This window comes from Sceloporus occidentalis, unplaced genomic scaffold (assembly GCF_023333645.1).
Source record: "Sceloporus occidentalis isolate IW3139 unplaced genomic scaffold, rSceOcc1.0.p SCAF_10, whole genome shotgun sequence".
Taxonomy (NCBI): domain Eukaryota; kingdom Metazoa; phylum Chordata; class Lepidosauria; order Squamata; family Phrynosomatidae; genus Sceloporus; species Sceloporus occidentalis.
Window position 1 is genome coordinate 20,419,949 of NW_028316990.1, and position 19,338 is coordinate 20,439,286.

General features: G+C 44.2%; 1 protein-coding gene across 1 annotated transcript; it reads left to right on the forward strand.

The window, feature by feature from the left end:
* The first annotated feature begins 96 nt into the window (after window positions 1-96).
* On the forward strand, window positions 97-14,031 carry CFDP1 (chromatin remodeling protein CFDP1). The gene is made up of 7 exons (XM_089539604.1): window positions 97-203; window positions 675-795; window positions 1,583-1,814; window positions 2,675-2,781; window positions 4,125-4,220; window positions 11,894-12,052; window positions 13,305-14,031. Exons 1-7 carry the CDS (start codon window positions 149-151, stop codon window positions 13,393-13,395), a joined length of 861 nt encoding a protein of 286 aa, XP_089395730.1. The 5' UTR covers window positions 97-148; the 3' UTR covers window positions 13,396-14,031.
* The last annotated feature ends 5,307 nt before the right edge of the window (window positions 14,032-19,338 follow it).

A 19,338-nucleotide genomic window follows, 5' to 3' on the forward strand; every position in this document is an offset into this window, starting at 1 on the left:
GCAGTTCGTAAGAAGTGGGCGCATCTAATATGACCCCCCCTCTATGGTCAACTTCCCTATGGCAGGGGCGGGACTTCCGCCGAGGAAGGGAGAGACCGGACGCTTGCGGGGGCGGGACTTCCGGTTGCTGCCTCCTCTGTAAAGCGCCATGTCGGACTCGGAGGAATATTCTTCGGAGGAGGACGAGGACTACCTTCCTTCGGGTGAGCCGCCTCTCCCTACGGAGAGCGGACAGGGCCATTCTTCCTTCGCCGCCAGGAAAGAACGGCTAGGAAGGCTTCTCTTTCTGCTAGGCCTCCGGCTCTCTTTGGGCCGGGAGCGGCGCCTACATCCGGGCAACGCGGGGCGCCCGTCACGTGACCCTTGAGTGGGCGGGGAATATGCAAATCCAACTCCCCGCTGGTAGAAAGCTAGCAAGGCAGGGAAAGGGTTGCCTGAGGGGCTGGGTTTCTGCTTGCAGCAATAAGTCTCCATTAGAAGTAGCCATTGTTATTATTGTTATTACTAATATCACTACAATTGCTAGACATATTGTATTATAAAATCCCAAAACTAGCCATTATTCATGATGATGATGATGATGATGATAATATATAATATGTGATGTCATTATAAATAGCGTTGCTTTGGGACAAGATGGCTTCTCTTGATAAACCAAAGCTGTCTTGATTCAGGGGAGGAAGAGTACAGCGAGGATGATGTGAGCGAATTGGTGAAGGAAGAAGAGGAGGCCAAGGAGGAGAAGCTGTCGTCCGGAGATAAACGCAAGAAGGGTCCCAAGGGGGACGCCTGTCGGTAGGTGATAGTTCCCTTGGGTCCAGCAAGGGACACTTGTCCCTCCGTATTTGCCAGGGCTAGGGGCACAGGGCCCCCCTGAATGTGGAAATAACAAAAGCACTGTGTTTTTACCTGAGAGAACGCCTCTCTAGGGATCTCTAGGTCCTCCAGGGCAACTCTGTGGTCAACATCCAACATACACTGACCACAGAAATTGCGCTGGAGGAGCTATGAAGGCCTATTAGAGTGTTCTCTCTAAGAATCTCTAGCTCTTTCAGAGCAACTTTTAGTTCAAGTTGACCATAGAGTTGCACTGGAGGACCTAGAGATGCCTAGAGAGAACATGTTAATAAAATCTGTGAATAATCAAAGCCGCAAATATCAAAGCCACAAACATGGAGGGGATGAGTGTATTTCCTTTGCTTCATCCTTCAAATCCTTTGTGACAAGCCCCTAAGTCTTACCCTCGACGTATTCATGGGTCACATCGAAATCCATAATTTTGGCCCTAAACCCTGCCCTCGACTTATACATGATGTTGAATATGTATAGTACATTATTGCAGATGCTAAAAGATCCATGCTGGAAAAATTTGGTGGGCTCCAGTAGCACCTTTGAGACTAACTTGAAAGAAGTGGACTGGAGTCCCCAAAGCCTTGTATTAGACGCTTGTTCCTCCCAGTCAGTCTCCAAGGTGTTACTGGATTCCCCTGATCTTTTTAACTAACATGGCTGTCTCTTTGGATATTGAAGTAAGCAGTAGCCACTGCCTGACTTCTAATGTGTTCATTTCTTTTGGCGTCAGACAAAGGAAGAAGAGAGGTGGCCTCCTCTTAGAACCAGACGGAGGAGAGTCTTCGAAGGACGGCAAGAGTGAGAGTGAGGATGGCGAAGCAGAAGAGAGCCATGATACACAGCTGATCGAACATGAAAAGAGGAAGAAGGAGGAGGATTTGTGGGCCAGCTTTCTCAGTGATGTGGGGCACAAACCCAAAGCGGCTTCCACAGGTCAGGCATCTTGCACACAGAAAGACAAGGTACAAACCAGTGTGGTTCAAATTCTGCCATTGGGACAGTGTACAAAAAGGCAGTCCTGACTGGAGCAGATCGATTTAATATATTAAATTTACCTAGGTCTTGACTTACCATTCAACAATGGATTGAATGGGTCTACTCTATTTGGTTCTGTTTCATGTACATCGATAGAAAACAGTATAATATAATTCATAACATGGGGATATGATATTTCTTGTGCTGTAACACTTGCATTCCAGACTAGACTTTTCGGTGCATAAGGAGGATGGGATAGGGAAATCCAGTGTTATGAATGTGGCATTTGTAAGGAGGTTGGGCATACTATGAGATGACACAACCAACTGGAAAAAGCAATGGGTGCATAGAATTAATGCAGTTTGACACTACTTTAAGTGTCATAGCTCCATCCTGTGGAATCCTGGAATTTGTAATTCTACAAGGTCTTGAGCCTTCTCTGCCAAAGAGCGCTGATACTTCATCAAACTATGAGCCCAGGGTTTGGTAGGATGGAACCATGGCAATTCAAGTGGTGTCAAACTGCATTATTTCTACAGTGTAGATGCACCCTATGATGCTTGGTGAAATTGAAGGCAGTTGGAAAAGAGGAAGACTGCATTAGAGGGGATTGATTCTGTCAAGTAAGCCAGAGCTGCCCTGAGTTTGCAAGAACCGAACAGGACTGTTAGGTGCTCTTTGGTCAGGGCTATTTAGGCAAACATAGCAAATCTGTAAGTAGATGGATGGTAATATGCAAAGACTATTGTCATTAGATATGCCTAAATTGTAATAAATGCTAAAGACAGCCAGAGCTGCTTCTGGTATTTAAAAATGCTTTTATTTCTTCATCCTGTTCTAATTTTAGGTGGCAGAGAAGAAGAGCTCCTGTGAGGCTCAGGAGATAACAAAGGAGCCGGAGAAGAGCAAAGTGGCCATCACCAAAGTGTTTGACTTTGCAGGTGAAGAGGTGAGGTGAGTTTGGCTTGTTGTTTCTATGGCAAGGGATCGGGGAGCGCTTGCTGTGTACAGACACTTGCCATTGCATTTAGCTATTTGCCAAAAACATGCCTGAAAAGTAAGGGCAATTTCATTTAGCCAAACATTTACGTCCTGCTGTTCTGTCCTATAATAGTGGCCTCGTGGCTTTTAAGAAGATTTAGCAATTTTCACGTGGGTAAGATTTAAGTCTTAATAAGACAAAAAGAAAAATAGCATCAAGACAGGGCAAGCAGCTACACATTCTTCAAGCACTATTTGGTATCAAAAGGCTGAGAAGGGAGAGGCCAAGTGACTCTCTTCGGACAGAGAGAACTGTATCCCAAAAGTTTGGGTTTTTTCACACTACACAATTATATCACTTTGATGGGACTTTATTTAACTACTACCATGGCTGCATTCTGTGGAATGATGGCACTTGTAGTTTGGTGAGGCAATATTAAATATTGAATTCCAGTAAAGAATTCAAAATAGTAGGCGAATCCTAATACTATATAGGATGGCACTATGGCAATTCAAGTTGTATCAGAGGGCTATAATGGTGTAGCACAGAGGAACCCTTCGATATCTTCCTACCAAAGAGCTCAACACCAACCGGTCACCTTTAGCAATGATACGAAGAGCCATTTCTGTTTTCCTAACAGGAACCCCATTTCCAAGTTTAATAAGTTCTACTGAAATGATAATCAGTTTTAAAAAGAGATTGACTAACTGGAGGATGGTTAGAGAAAGATTTGCATGCTTGAGAGCAAGTTTTAGAAGGGAGAAGCTTGAAGGAAATGTGCTTCTTTGTCTTGGTGGAGAGGCCACAGGGAGGAGAATGTTGACTCTTTTCATTCAGATGTTTTGGAAGGGAAAGAATCATTGTTCACCAGATTCCCCCAAGAATACTACAGGAAGTAACTGGCTTAAATAACAGGAAGGCAGATTTGGGTTAAGCATTAACCCACACTTCCTAAATGAAAGACCAGTAACAGGATAAAATATATGAAATTCCCTTTCCCTCCTCCCAAAGGGATGTTGTGGACTCTACTTCCTTGGTTGTTTTCAAGGAAAGGTTAATGTGGCCTACTTAAGCAAGAAATGCAACTACCTTGTTGAGTTAGAGCAAGTACTCAGGGCCAACGCCTGTGAGATTCATGGCTTAGCAGGAATCCGAACCCATGCTTCTGCAGTCATAGCCCCACACATTTACCTGCCACACCACTCTGGCTCTCACAAGTCAGTGCCTGGTTACTTCTAGTGTCACCCTTTTTGGTTTCTGCAACCTGTGAGCATTCCTGCTTTAATGTGTCACTTTTCTCCTCTTGTATTGGAAGGGTCACGAAGGAGGTTGATGCCGAGTCAAAAGAAGCCCAGCTTTTCCTGAGAGAGCAGAAGGCAGTTGGCCCAGCAATTCATCCTACCGTTTCTGGGTAAGCTCCTGCCAGTCTCAGCATGAACCTCCCTTGTATCTGTTGTCTGCCTGAGAATTTCTCTTCTCTCCCCACCACAGTCTTGGTCAATTAGAATTTCTGGCAATGGCCAGCCTATACACAGTCAGTTTCTGGGTTCCCCCCCTCCATTATTGTGGCTATCTACACTTCATCTGTAACAGAGTCCCATCAGAGAGGAGAGAAAATCCAAAGGTAGCCCTTGTACTTGGCTCACAAGGCAAGGCTTGTGGCATGCTTCATCTCCCATCAGCATATTGCGCTGGACCTTGTTGCCCTCGAGTTTGGCTGAGGACAGTCCCAATAACTCAACAACACATCCTCTACCCTTCCCAAAGGGAGACCTCTGCAAATTATCTCCATGTGAGGTAGTACTACTCGCTTCATGGATCAGATACTTTAGCCAGAGTTGTCCACGGCAGAGTCTCTTTGGCAGCAGTGTGCATGTTCTCTCATGTAAAGCTAATTATATCAGTATCAAGGGATGAGCAGTGCCACACGTCACAGCCTACTACATTGTACCATCACCTTACAATGAGGCCTTTGGCAGACTCCATAGGGGGGCTGAAATGTACTGATTGAATAATCATGTTCTTGCCCTTCTATATATATATACACACATACAAATATATACACATACACACAAGATATATGACTATTTTATTATAAGTACTGTAGTTGAGATTTTGCCCCTGATTTTTGCTTTCATTTCACACCGAGATAGCACTAGTATTGTGGATTTGTTGCTATAATTTGTGATGCATTCCTTGCTTATACTTGGGTGAGGTGCAGTCAGATGCTGGGTTTAAGGGGAGAGAATTCAGTTCCTTTCTGGGCAAGTACCATCTGTCCCCAGGCCAGGCCAGAGCCTTGCATAATCCTAGCACGCTTGATTGTTTCCACCCTTCAAGCCGCATCAGCCTCCATGTAATGGCACCACTTTGGGAACAAAGGTTCTATTTTTCACTGTAGATTTCCCAGCCTTTGTAACCTAAATTCAGTAGGCTAATTGCTGCGAAAGCTATGAGAAAATAGCTCCAGCAGCAATTTCATTATGGCTTATTAAAGAGTCACTTGCCGCTAACAGTGGTTTGTTCTTTCCCACTCCTGTTGATGTTCTCCAAAATGACAGCTCTGAGTTTATGACCTCTCTGGCTTCTTGGTGCTACACAAGTTAGTATAAATTGGCCAACAGTAAAGTTCAGCTTTGGGTTGTTTCATCATAGTTCCCCCCCCCTTTTTTTTTTTTTTTTTGTCCAGATATGGACTGGAGGACAGGTCACAGCCTTAAGTGGGGTAAATCATTAAGTAGGAAGAACCATCCATTGCAAAATGCATTTATTCTAGCAACTGAGGGATAGACAGATTGGCCTTTTGCTCAGGGTAACCTTCTAGAATCATAGAATCATAGAGTTGGAAGAGACCACTAGGGCCATCCAGTCCAACCCCCTGCCATGCAGGAAATCCAAATCAAAGCATCCCTGACAGATGGCCATCCAGCCTCTGTTTAAAGACCTCCAAGGAAAGAGACTCTATCACCCTCCGAGGGAGTGCATTCCACTGTCGAACAGCCCTTACTGTCAGGAAGTTCCTCCTAATGTTGAGGTGGCATCTCTTTTCCTGTAGCTTGCATCCATTGTTCGGGGTTCTGTTCTCTGGAGCAGAAGAAAACAAGCTTGTTCCCTCCTCAATATGACATCCCTTCAAATATTTAAACAGGGCTATCATATCACCTCTTAACCTTCTCTTCTCCAGGCTAAACATCCCCAGCTCCCTAAGTCGTTCCTCATAGGACATGGTTTCCAGACCCTTCACCATTTTTGTCGCCCTCCTTTGGACACGCTCCAGTTTCTCAATGTCCTTTCTGAATTGTGGCGCCCAGAACTGGACACAATATTCTAGGTGGGGCCTGACCAAAGCAGAATACAGTGGCACTATTACTTCTCTTGATCTAGACACTATACTTTTATTGATGCAGCCTAAAATTGCATTGGCCTTTTTAGCTGCCGCATCACACTGTTGACTTCTAACTTCAGTAAACATTGTGGTCTATCCAGAACATTCAAGAATCTTGCTAAAATGTGAATTAATCAGAATTCATAAGCCAACCAAGTCACCTCAGCAGGATTGTGACAGTACAGTATCCTCTTCCAGGCTTTTCTCTGACTCCAGATTTGATTTTGCACTCATTTGCAATCATCAGATGCTGTCTTTTGTAGATATGGTCAGAATGATGGACCTTCAGTCTGTGGAATCTTTTTCCCTTAGGGATGCAATTCTTTCTTAGGGATGCAACATGTTTTTCAAATGTTTTATTTCAAATAGTCTTTGCATCCCTACTTTGTCAAGACATAGATGCTGTGGATGTTGTGTGAATAGTTTGTGTTGCTAATGCTGGACGCCAGAGGGTGCTGGACCACTCTAGGCTGCAAAAGCATGGAAGCAATTGCTGCCCAGGTGATGTCATGCCGTTTACCGATTTAACAACCATTTGCAAACTCTTTTGTCAGGCAAGAGCTGGCTCATGGCTCTGCGTGTCTGACAGCACGCTGGATCAGCCCTACAATAACGCAGCCAGGTTATATGATCGGTTGCATAGAATTAGTTTTCAAATGAATTATTTAGTGTGTTGCCCTCAGGCTCTTAACAAGATACGAGTATCATTTCTCAGGAAGCTACATCTAGTGTCAAAATCTCTTCCTTATGGAAAAGGCAGCACTTCTCAAAAACTGCCTGCCAGCAGTCTGAGTTGCTGCTAAATGAAACCTAGATTGGTGCATTTCGGGTATATAGTTGTTTAGATTTAGGAGAGTAATAGTGGGGTGCGCTGTTCAGTTTTGATTAAGCATTACCTAAAATGGGTCCTACAGTTTAGGAAGGATAAAGGTTGAGTATTCCTTATCCAGAATTCCAAAATACTCCATAATAATCCACATAGGTGGCTGAGATAGTGACACCTTTGCTTTCTAATAGTTCATTGTACACAAACTTTGTTTCATGCACAAAATTATTAATAATATTATGTATAAAACTACCTTCAGGCTATGTGTGTCGGGTGTATACAAAACATAAATGAATTTCATGTTTAGGCTTGGGTCCCATCTCCCAAGGTATCTCACTGAGTAGATACAAATATTCCAAAATCTGCTTTGTGACCCTGATGCCTCACCAAATCCTAGCCAAGGCATCACAATTTGCAGGAGATGTCTGGTTTGTCCAAGCCTCGGGGAGAAAGCAGGGGGCATCTGTCCTTCATTAAGCTGCTCTGTATTTTGTGGAGCACAGCTGCAAAGGGCTTCCCTGTCCAAAAGGCAAACTCCAAAAATGTGCCTTGGAACCAAATGCAGCTCCTGCAGCTTCAGGCGCTTTGCCCTGAAGCTGTGAAGAGATCCATGAAAAAGATATTTGGGAAATTTGCCGGTTCTGGCTGTGCCCAAGCAGAGCATTTGAAAGGCCAACGCTGGCAATGCCAAGAGTTGGAGCCAGTAAACCTGCCAGTTCAAGTCCAAGCTGGAGCGCTTCACTAGACACAACAAAGCAGCGTTCTCCTCCAGCCTCCCAGATCTTTCAGGGAAAAAACCAAGCATTGAGTGTTACGTTTCTCACTCCAATTGTAAAAGCCAAGTGCCTCAAGCAGCAGCTGTCTGGGAGAGGATGGCAAGGGAGAAGCTGGAAATGGTCACTGTGCTCACCATGGATCCCTGAGAAAGGGCTTCTTGGGACCCCTTGACATTTACTAAACTCATTTTTCCAGATAAGGTGCATTTTCCATTTGGCAAAATCTAGGGAGCTCTTTCTGGGATGCTGTGCTGACTCCCTTGGTTTCTGTGGAAAGGGATCAACACAAGTCCCACTCGAGGCTTAGCATTTTTTCCCCAGAATCCTGAAATCATGGGTGGGAAGATCAGGCCATTTTCCCATCAAGGCATCCCTGGCTGGGGACTTATATAAAATGGCCAAATCAAGGTTTGCTTTTTTGGAAATCGTATATTTTAAAAATATTTCCCAAGATGTAGATGCTTGATGCTGTGGATAAAAAATCCATGGATACAGAGGGATAACTGTATAACCATTCTGACTGGTAGCCACAAAGGTATTCAATCTCATTTTGGATCTCTTGATATCTGAAGTCAGCAGACATTGAGATACCTTGTGGCAGTAAATTCCAGAGTGTAATTGTTCGCTATGTGAAGCAGCATTCCCTTTTATCTGTTCTGACCTCATTTTAGCATTATTTGGGGCGGCGGGGGCAAGCATCTCCCTGTCTACCTTCTCCACATCATGGGCAATTTTCTATTTCTGTATCATGCTAACTTGGTTTCTTCATGAATTTAACAGCCCCAGATATTAAAACCATCCTCACAGCAGACTGTCTCCTGTCCCTTGATCATTTTGGATGGGCTTTTACCAGTGGGTTACTGCCTTCTCATTCCTAGTTGAGCAATCCTTATAGCAGGAATGTGGCTGGTGTAGTCCTCTGGATGTTGTTGGAATGTAGCTCCCAGTGTTCCTCACCACTGGCTATGGTTGCTAGGACTATGGGAGGTGCAGTTGAGCAGACTCTGAAAGACCACATTGCCCTTGATAAGTCTGCTTGAGTCTTAATACTTTGTTTTTTAAACTTTTTATTATTATTAGACTTTCAATTCATGTAGTTGTTGTGTGCCTTCAAGTTGCTTCTGGCCTACGGTAACCTTAAGGCAAATCCATCATTGGGTTTTCTGGGACCATGACTTGCCTAAGGTCACCCATCATATTTTCATGGACAAGTAGAGAATCAGACTCTGGTCTCCAGAGTCATAGCCCTACACTCAAACCACCATACCACATGGACTGTCTTTAATTTCTGTACCTTGTTTGAATTCATGAGCCGCCTTGAGTCCCATTTGGTCTAAGGGGGGGGGGTAATTAAATACATATAAATAAGCAGCTTTAGAAAGTCACACAATTCCCACCTCTGCCTTATAACAACCTTATAAGGTAAGTCAGTATTATTCCCACATTACAGTGGGGTTCATACTTGAGGGGAAATGTGCAGTTTTCCTAAGACCAGCCAGTAAATTCATGGCAGTAACAAGAATTGCATATTAGATTTCTGGGTCTTCTTATTCGCTGTGCTAAGTAGGGCAAGCCAAACTGTCACTTTTGTTGAATTGTCAGTTTTCTATTTTATGGTAAAGGCAGAGCAGCTGCTTCTTTGAAACTAATGGATGGGGACAGACAAGGTGTTTTGAAGAGGGACCCTGGGAGGTGAGCAAAGCTGGTCCATCATCAGGAAGGAGGCTGATGAAGGAAAGTCCAGATTGTCGGAGAGACAGCAGGCAAGAGTGTGCAAGCACTGAAACACACACACACACAGATATTTAATTTTGAACTGTCTTATCGCTGAAATTTACCACTGGCTTCCCATAGTCGAGGGCTACAGCCATCTTATGCATGTTTGAGTGTTGGGCTAGGACAGTGGGAGACCAGGGTTTGAATCCCCACTTGACCATGAAAACCCACAGGTCACACTTTCTCAGCCTCAGAGGAAGGCAAACCCCCTCTGAAAAGATCTTGCTAAGAAACCCCTGGGATAGGAACAGAGAGCAGAGTGCCAAGGCGAAGGTATCCCTTACTCCCTTGAAATACTAATTTTCAGAACATTTGGCCACTGGTGCTCTGTTGCTTTCTTGATTCCAAGAAGCCCTGATGATATTCTCCACTGGTCTAGAACAGCCAAGCACACCACTGAAGCATGCTTTACATAGCTGTCTCCTGGCTAGTGCCTTAAATCACTTTAGTGACTTATTGGAAAGAACGAAAAGAGTTTACACTGTGAGTCTGGGTCACTTCCTATTTCATGTACTCAGAAAGAGACTCCACAATTGTGAAAGCATACGTGGGTGCATTAAACATAAATGGAAGAGAGCAAATGCTTCAACAGTGACGTTTCCTTGCTGCTTATACGGAAAAGGGGCTCATTCTGTCAAAAACCATCCTGTCTTTGCTCCTGAGACTTTGCCCTGGTTCTTTATGCCATTTGGGGGGAGTATTTAGAATAGGATACAGTTCTGGGAGATCTGGCCTTGTGTGTTTTAAACTAATGTATTCATCTTTGTTGGTAAGCCACCTTGAGTCCCAGTTTTGGGGGAAAGGCAGGGCATAATATCATCCCTATCTTGCCACATGCTTTGCCACGTGACTTTTTAAGACCAGCAGATTTATATTTTATCATGAGCTTTCGTTGATATCAGTCTGCTTCCTCAAATGCGCTGATGAAGCGATAGTCGAAGACACATGTTTTGACAAGTTTTGGACTGGTTCTTAGCCTGACTTATTTCATAGGCTAGAAAAAGTTGGGAATTGAAAGCGCGCCAAGAACTACTAGCCTGGGTTGCTTTGGAGTTAAAAGGAGACCTTCTAAAAATGTCAGACATCTGGTCATTTGAACACAAGACGTGGCTCTGGATTGTTTTCCAAGCTTCGTACTAGATTCACAAACGGCCAAGGAATAAAGGGAGAGGGTTTGAACACCTGGAAATCCTGATTTAAGGGCTGAAGCTTGGAAAAGGAAAGGGCTGGAAAGTTTCTCTTGGTGAGTCATTGTTTTCCACTGAAGGATCCTGAACTTTGGGTATAAACTGGCCTCTCTCCCGCCTTCCCCAACCTGCCCTAGAATGCAAGTCATTTCCTTCCCAGCGTCTCAGAACGGCCCAGGATTGGCAGAGAAGAAGTTATTCCAGGAATGCAAATAAATGGCCGAGCCGGAGGCTTTGCTGCTGGTGGGTCCTGCAACTTTGCATCTGCATTTCCTCATCTTTCATGATTGATTTTCAGCCTCCCATCTGTTATCGCTTAAGGGGCGAGATTTCCCACTGTGCAAATGGCAGCGCTGATGGTTCTTTCCCAGGGTTCTGCTTCATTGTAAGACCACTGGTGCCAGAGGAATTGGCATGAAAAAGCCCAGCGACGTTTGGCAAGCACTGGGCAGTTCTGTTTTGGTGAGAGCCAAGGAACGGCACTTGGTGACTGGAGAGACTTGGCTTTCAGACCTCTCAAAAGCCAAGTATTTCATCTTTTTCTTAAGACTCTCCTCCTTGGAGCTCAAAACTAGCACATCAGCAACATGATGCTAGAACTGGGGCAATTGAAACTTTGCATTTTGTTTTTTATTATTTATTTGCTTGTTTTTATTAAAATATTTATATCCCTCCCACTCTATATTTTTCAGAGATGAAAGGAAAGTTACACAACACATATAGGTTCATGGTTCACAGATCATTCTCTAATTCTCTTAATTTATTTTTATTAAGGTTTTATCAAAACCACTAGCAGTATTTAACAATCAAACAATATAGTAACATGAATGTGCTTCCAGCTTAGCAAAGAAAAGAGTTCTGTAAGAATTATTTGCATGTCGTTCGTTACCATGTTGGGGCATCAGTCGGAATATCTTTCCGCAAACTCACATGTTGCGCTGGTAGTTGGATCGCAGCTCATTCTCTTAACTGCTATCTTGTAGCAGTTGTTGTGACTAGGAGGGCTTGGCCTAACCTGTGAAAATTTCAGCTGTGGACAGAGTCCTTCATAGATGACAGAATCTGAAGAAGGATTATTTCCCAGGGGAGGCCTGTCAACTTACCATCCTTGAAATGTGCATTCTTTTCTGGCAGGGTGAAGCGGCCCAGCGGCCTTAACAACCTCCTGGGGAAGATCGGCGCAAAGAAGCAGAAGATGAGCACGCTGGAGAAATCCAAGCTGGACTGGGAAAGCTTCAAAGAACAGGAAGGCATCTCTGAAGAACTGGCCATCCATAACCGAGGAAAAGAAGGGTAAGAGGCAGGACCGCTCCCAGGGGACCTTGCATTTGGTGCTTCTCACCTTTTCTGAAGTCTTGTCAGTAAAACCCGGATGGGGATGTTTGGCCCACAGGTCACAGACTCCCACTGTGGCCCTCCCAAGTCCCATAGACCTTCTCCAATGCCCTCCATCCCTCTTCCCTCTCCATTTATTTTACCTAAAACATCCTTTTCTAGAAGCAACGTGGATGGTCAGTTCTCTAGAGACCAGGATTCAAATCCCAGCTCGGCCATAGAAACCCACTAAGTGACTTGGGCAAGTCACACATTCTCAGTCAGAGGATCACTTCCTATTTTGAGGGAAAACAGAAACTTTTTGGCAAAAAAAAAAAGCCTGGGTGCATGACATTATATTTAGAGAGGAAATCATTCCTTTTTACAGAGACTTTGGAGAGGGCACCATTTATCATTTTAGGGATTTTTATTTCAGGGTTGGTACTCAAAGGTCCAGGAGAGGCCAGAAATTGTGGCTTCTCAATCTTTTCTAATGGCGTGAAGCAGACAGCCACTTTCTGGCACTGCAAGTCCCAGGGACCAGTTTGTGTGCACAAACTGTGAGTTAGACAGCTAATTTCTGGGACCAGGACTGTATTTTGTTCTGGCCTGGCCTCCTTTTGCAAATGAAGGTTGGCGGAGGATGGAACTGCACCCCCATGGGTTGTATAGCTGTATCTCATTGTGGCATTATATGTAGGATGAGACCCATGAGAAATGCTCTCTTAGGTTTTGGCACTGTGAGTCTGGCATCAAGTAGGGCAGACCTTGTGAGAGCTCTTGGGATGTTAGTGGGTCAAGGGAGCACAGGATGGTTATTGAAGGCCTTGTGGGTGTTGCATGGCACCCCACCAAGGGCACAATGAAGAGGCAGTGCAAGGGTCCATTAAAAATGCATCTGGCTTCATTATTTCAAAATTATTTATAGGTCATAATTAGCTGAGCAATTTGGGTTATGTTGAAAAGGTCTGGAGGAGGATTGGGCTCCACCTGATGCTGCTTCCCATCCCAGTCTTCACCTGTATAGAAGGATTTGCATGTGGGTGGGTGAGGATTTGCTGGCCCCTTAGGACAACAAGGTCCCTTAGTGAAAGGTACCTGATAGCTAAGCAGAGGGACCCCAAAGCAAAAGTGGATGGCATACCTTTTTAAGATTTCTCCTACTGGTTCCAAACTTTGATTCCCAGCTGGCTCTGCTTGCAAGTGATGTCCTGCCTCCTTTCTCCTGCAGGTACTTGGAGAGGAAAGCTTTTCTGGAAAGGGTTGACCACCGGCAGTTTGAGATCGAACGGGATATCCGCCTGAGCAACATGAAACCCTGAAGCTGCTGTGGAGCCTGACCTTAATCACACCTCCCATCTGGCTGTCGCCAGAAGACAGTAACTCTGTGACTTGTATGGATTTTCATTTTCACCATAAAAGTCAATAGGTGAATCACGGTGGCAGATAGGTTTACCTGCCGAGGGGCAGCAGTGTGTGCACATCAACCCATATACACCTGGGTACTTGCCCAAGATGGGGCAGACAGGGCTGTTTTCCAGTTCTCCGTGCCCACGGTAGTTAGGATGAATGAGTCGGATGGCGCGTCGTGGAATTAGCGCCCTTGCTTGCTTGCACCCACCAACTGGGCACTGGTTCCATTGGCCATCAGTCCTGGGACCCCAACAGTTTTGGGCTCATCGCCTGACCTCCTTCTCCAGGGGAAAGATTTTCTTAAGGACCCTGCATTGCAATCAAGACAATGGTAGGCAAAGTGTTAAACCAGCCAGCTTGCTTTTGGCACAAGTTTCTCACTCTAAAGTCCACTCAAGTCCTCAATGTGAGCTTTTCCTGAGTCGTCCTAAGTTACTCGCATCATGCTCTCTGCAGGACCGTCGAGAAAAGCAGGAGCATGCATGTGCAGGAGGCCAGCTCCCCCCAACCCTTTCCCTCCTCTTTTAATAAAGTGTTGAAATCCATTTTGTTGGTGTGTTGGTCGTCACAAAATAGGCAGACCCCAGACCAGATTGTCCCTCTTCCCTAAGCTAAAAGTAGCTGCTCCCTTGAGATAGAATACATCCTCACAACCCTGACTCATCTCACATGGCAAGAAGACACATCTCAAAAGCTTGGATCTGTCTTACCAGAGTCCTCAAAGTACCTTTCAGAGCATTTTCTTTATATAATTTCCAACAGAGATGCACTCAGGGTCCTTGGAAGGATACAGCAGACTTGCTGTTCTCACTGGGAAATTATTTATATGTCTCTGTGTGCATGCTGCAGGGATGTCAGTCTTCATATATATCAATCTCATAGGCAAGAAAGAAATATTTTAGCATTTTTCTCCTGCACAAAAAATCCTCAAAACTTGCACATCCCTCAAGGACCATTTGCAGGGAGCGCAGTTTGTGTAGAGAGAATGGCTTTTCTATGCAGAAATGTGATTTTCTGCACAGAGAAATTTTTGGAGACTCAGTCCTGAACTACAAAGATCCTTGTCTGTTCAGGATTCTCAGTAACTGCCGGCCCTTTGTTTAACACTTGCCTTATTGGATTCATTTATTTTTACGACTTGGACCATTTTGCCTCATCGTGAACACATTGCAGAAAAGCGTCTGAGGAAATTTATAAATAGATATGTTAAATTCTCCCAGCTCTGAAAGTGAGAGCAGGGCCTCCTTCCACCCCATCATTGTGTTTGAGCTGGCCTTCTTGACTTGCCAAAGCCTCTTCCAAGCAAACCCAGGATATGTTTCCAATCGGCAGGAGCTGCCACGTCACATCTGCCTTGCGCATTGTACATTAGCAGCCCTTGCAATGGGGCAGGCTACAGTTTGAAAGTCTCTCTTTATGAACAGCTAGATATCAGTGAACTAACTTTGCAATTATAGAAGCATAATTAAGTTATATTACAGCTGTAGTTCACGAAAGAGAACCATGGAGTTAGAAAAAACTGCAAAGATCATGCTAAAGTACTCTTGAGTAATAGCCCTTCAACCTCTGTTTAAAGATCTCTACTATCTCTTAATAATAATAATAATAATTATTATTATTATTATTTCTTGCCCGCCTCGAACCTTGGCAAGCGCAACATATAACAAATGGTACAACATCAATAAAAACACATAAAATGGCTTAAACACTGCTAAAACACATAAACAGAGACACATTAAAATCATCCAGCATAAATTAATGTAACCTAATTTAAAATTCATTGTTAAAGACCTATAAAGTAAGGAGCCAGCGTATTGTAGTGGTTTGAGTGTTGGATTACAAAGGTAAATACGAATGGAAAGCATTAATTTCTAATGTCGGGGACAGGAAGAGAATTTTCTAATGATGTTGTTGATGATGCACTTTTATACTGGAACTCAAGAGTAATTCAGGTAGCCATGCCATTGATTTCACCTGAGCGATGCCAGCTTCAGTTGCTGTTGGCTTTTTATTGGCAGAGGCAAAGAGTATCAGCTTCACCCTGAAAAAGGAACCGCTGCCCGGCATGAAACCCCTTCTTTCCATTTTCTTTCTATTTCCTTTCTTGCATAACGGGGGGCCAACCTCACTTAAGTGTTTTGTGCCCATTTTGTGCCTGTTTTATTAATCTGGAGGCACATTTTACTATTGAGAACCAAAGCTGTTGTTGATTAATTGGAGCAATTAAATCAGTGTAAGCGGGGAGGCCCTTCTTCACTTTAGTCTTGATTTTCTCTCTTTCTCGGCTTGCTTCAGGAATGTCAGAATCTGGAAAATTTGCTTGACGCGTTGGCAACGTAAATACTGCAGGACTTGGCCGCATTGCACTGGGTTTCCTTCCCAGAGAGGCAGATTTCATGCAGTTTCCCAAATAGTGATATCTCTAGCACAGACTCTTTGCCATCCCAACCAGGTGCTCTGCAGATGTGCTGCTATAGGGCTCCCATTATCCCCAGCCATAATGGGAAAGTTGGGAAGGACTGGTTTCTTTTATGAATTAAAATATATGAATGTATCAGAGGACCTCAGGGAGGCACACAAGCAAAAGCCATTTAAACATGCTAGATGGATAAACTATTAAAGTGTATCACAGGAATGAATTTGCAGAGCAGTAGACGACATGGGATCTTGGAGATGTCTCATCCATAGGGTTGCCATGAGTCGGGGATGACTTGAAGGCAGTTAACAACATATCCATAGTATCCATAGTGACATTATCAGTCATCCACATTGCCAAACCTTTGGGGAATGAGCAATCTTAGTGACCTGCCACCTTCTGAAGCTGGCTGCTGCAATGGAAGAGCTGCAGAATTAAAAAACGCATTGATGGTTTTGCCTGTCAATGAAAAGGTGCGCAACAGGAACGAGCGCAACACAGTGCAACAGTGGAATGGATATGATGCCTTGTGACACATTTATCCTAATAAAATTCCATTTTCATAGCCTTGTGCCTCAAGTTTCCATGTCCTGGGTTTTCATCAGAATGTTAAAAAGCTACCCAATATGCCAAAACATGTCTCCCAAATGTGTTCAGCCCCTTGGAAAACTCCTTTAAAGTTTGGTTTAAAACTCAGTGCAGGATCTTCATCCCCCTGACATGGAAGCTACACAGAGAGAGACATATTTTAACCTCTATTTAATGGGGATCAGGAATGGAAGAACTTTGGGACTTGTCCCCAAAGTGCCACTTAGTTTGTATAACTTAAAAGTTTGAATCCCAGAGACTGGAGGAATTCAAAAAGCACCCAGAGCTCTTCTCCTTCTAAAAAATAGGGAAAGAAGAATGTGGCTCAAGGAAATTACGGTCATGTTAACTGGGCTCCTTTATCCGGGGAGATTGTAGGACGAACACGAAAACAATTAATTGCCGGGTGCCCAGAGGGAAATTAAATGATTAAAGGCTGCCAGCGTGCTTTTATTAGGAGCTAATCATGCCAGGCCAGCCTAGTTTCCTCCTTTGATAAAATAATTGGTTCACTAGACAAGGGAGAAGCAGCTTGTGTCAAGAGCAAACTTCCCTAAAGCGACTCCAGCGTGAAAGTCTCATAACAAAGTGCCAAGCAATGAAGGCCAAAAGAGGAGAGCGCAGAACAAGGTTGTGAGACAAATGCGACCGAAAATGTTCAGACTTAAAAGTCAAAGGGAATTGTAATACAGATATCACATTATGCATTATGTACTGTGTATCTGCAGATTTTTAAATTTCAAAAAGCAAACCTTGATTTTTCCATTTTATATAGGAGAACCATTTTACTAAGTCATTGTATTAGTGGGACTTGAGCATCCACAGATTTTGCTACCCACAGTCCTGGAACCAAATGCCAGCGAATACCAAGGACCCACTTTATATGCAATTTACAGGTTTTCCAAAACCCAGATTCCAAAACACTTCTGGTCCCAAGCATTTCAGATAAGGGAGACTCAAGCTGCAGTGCCACGATTGTAAACATGAATAGCAAACAGTTACAAATGCATACGGACGCATGCCAGCCACATTTTACCAAAATGTGCATGTCCGGTCCAGAAATGCTTCAAAACCTTATCTGCCACGTACATTTTGAAGGAGAAAGTGCTCCTGTCCATGATGTCATCTCTGAGAAATGGGACGCACAGAGGGAAATGTGTCACCATTAATGTTTTTCTGGTGTGGTGATTAAACTGGAATGGTGTGGTCTGCAAAAATGCTGCTGGATTTTGCACCTGCTAGACTTTCTTTTATAGGCTTCAGATGAAGTCTGAAAATCAAAGCTAAGGGGGCTGTTTTGGGAGGCATTCAAACCTCATCCTCAAAAGCAAAGCTGGTCTCCCCCAACCCCCAAAGTGTCCTAAAGTGGCTGGAAGGACTGATCCCAAATCAATCCCGAAAGCTTTCGGCTTTTTGTAGCTTCGTGGAATGGATTTCAAAGTCCTTCTGAATACCTTCAGAGCTGGCCATTCCCTGCAGGCAAGCAATGGGGTTTTGACAGCTGTTGCAATAAATCTGGGGCTGGCAACTGCTCAATGGGTCTGGCTTAGGTTTACTCATATACTGCAACAGGGCATCACAGCACACTAGATGAAACATTCTGGTTTGTTGCCTAAAGAGAGGGATTTTGGAGAGAACAGGTGATTCTGAGGGTTGGGAGATTGGAAACCACTGTGCATAGTTTTACACAGTTTTAATCTTAAATTTTGTAAATGGTGTCCTCTTTTATTGGTCTGTGACAGTAAACAAATATCCACTCCACTATCCAAAGCGGTGAACATATTTTAGAAATAGCTTTATAAAATAAACATTAGACTAAAGCCTGGAATGGATGCACCACTCTACGGATATCCCACCATCACCACCATCTTGGCTCTGAGACACTTTGTTGTATACTCTTTAAGAGATTTGGCCCTGAGCTTGAGAAACAGAGCCTTTCAGAGCAAATGGGGCCATAAAGATGTCCTTCTTCCGTTCACAATGGCCATCACTGTTGCCTCCTCCGAGTAGCCAAGAGTCTGGGAGAAGTACAGACACCAAGGACAGCATGTACCATCCATGGCACCGTGTGTGGCTTTTGGGGGCACATCGCATAGCGCACACAAGGAAGCATTAATCAGGTCACAAAGATGCACTCATCCCTGGCACTGCCTTGCATTCACCCAGAATCTGTCATTTCAGTGAAAGAGGGCAGAATAAGATGTCAGCCACAGACTAACTGTTGCCATCGATCCTAAGCGTTTATTACTAACTGGTGTAGCAGTCTGAGTACTGGACCAAGACTTTGCATTTAAGAAGAAAACAGTGATAAATCTCCTCTGAATATAAATCTTGCCAAGAAAACATTAGGTCAAAGTTGCCACAAATCAGAGCAGATTGTAGAAATAATGCATCCACACAAGTCAGAGTAGACTGCAGAAATAATGCATCTCCACTGTAGAAATAATGCAATTTGGCACCACTTTAACTGCCATGGCTCCATCCTACAGAATCCTGGGATCTTTAGTTTTGTGAGGCACCAGCACTCTTTGTCAGAGAAGGCTAAAGACCTTGTAAAACGACAAATCCATGTTGCGTTTTCTGTGTCCTGTTGGGTGAGGCGCCTTGCCAAGGGAAGGCACCTTCAGCGCCGGGCTATGAATGCATCAACCGCAGAGTAGTCACCCAGTAAAGCATCTCCTTGGGGCAGAAGGGAGGGAGGGCTCCAGCTGTCTGGCTAATTGATTCCAAAGCAAGGGCTGGAAGGAGGATTCAGATGAACGTGGCGCCTCTTGGCCTCCAGCTGTCCCAGAACGGCTTCTTCTACTCTACTCTCTTCCTCCTCATTGTGGAAAGAGCAATGTGGCTC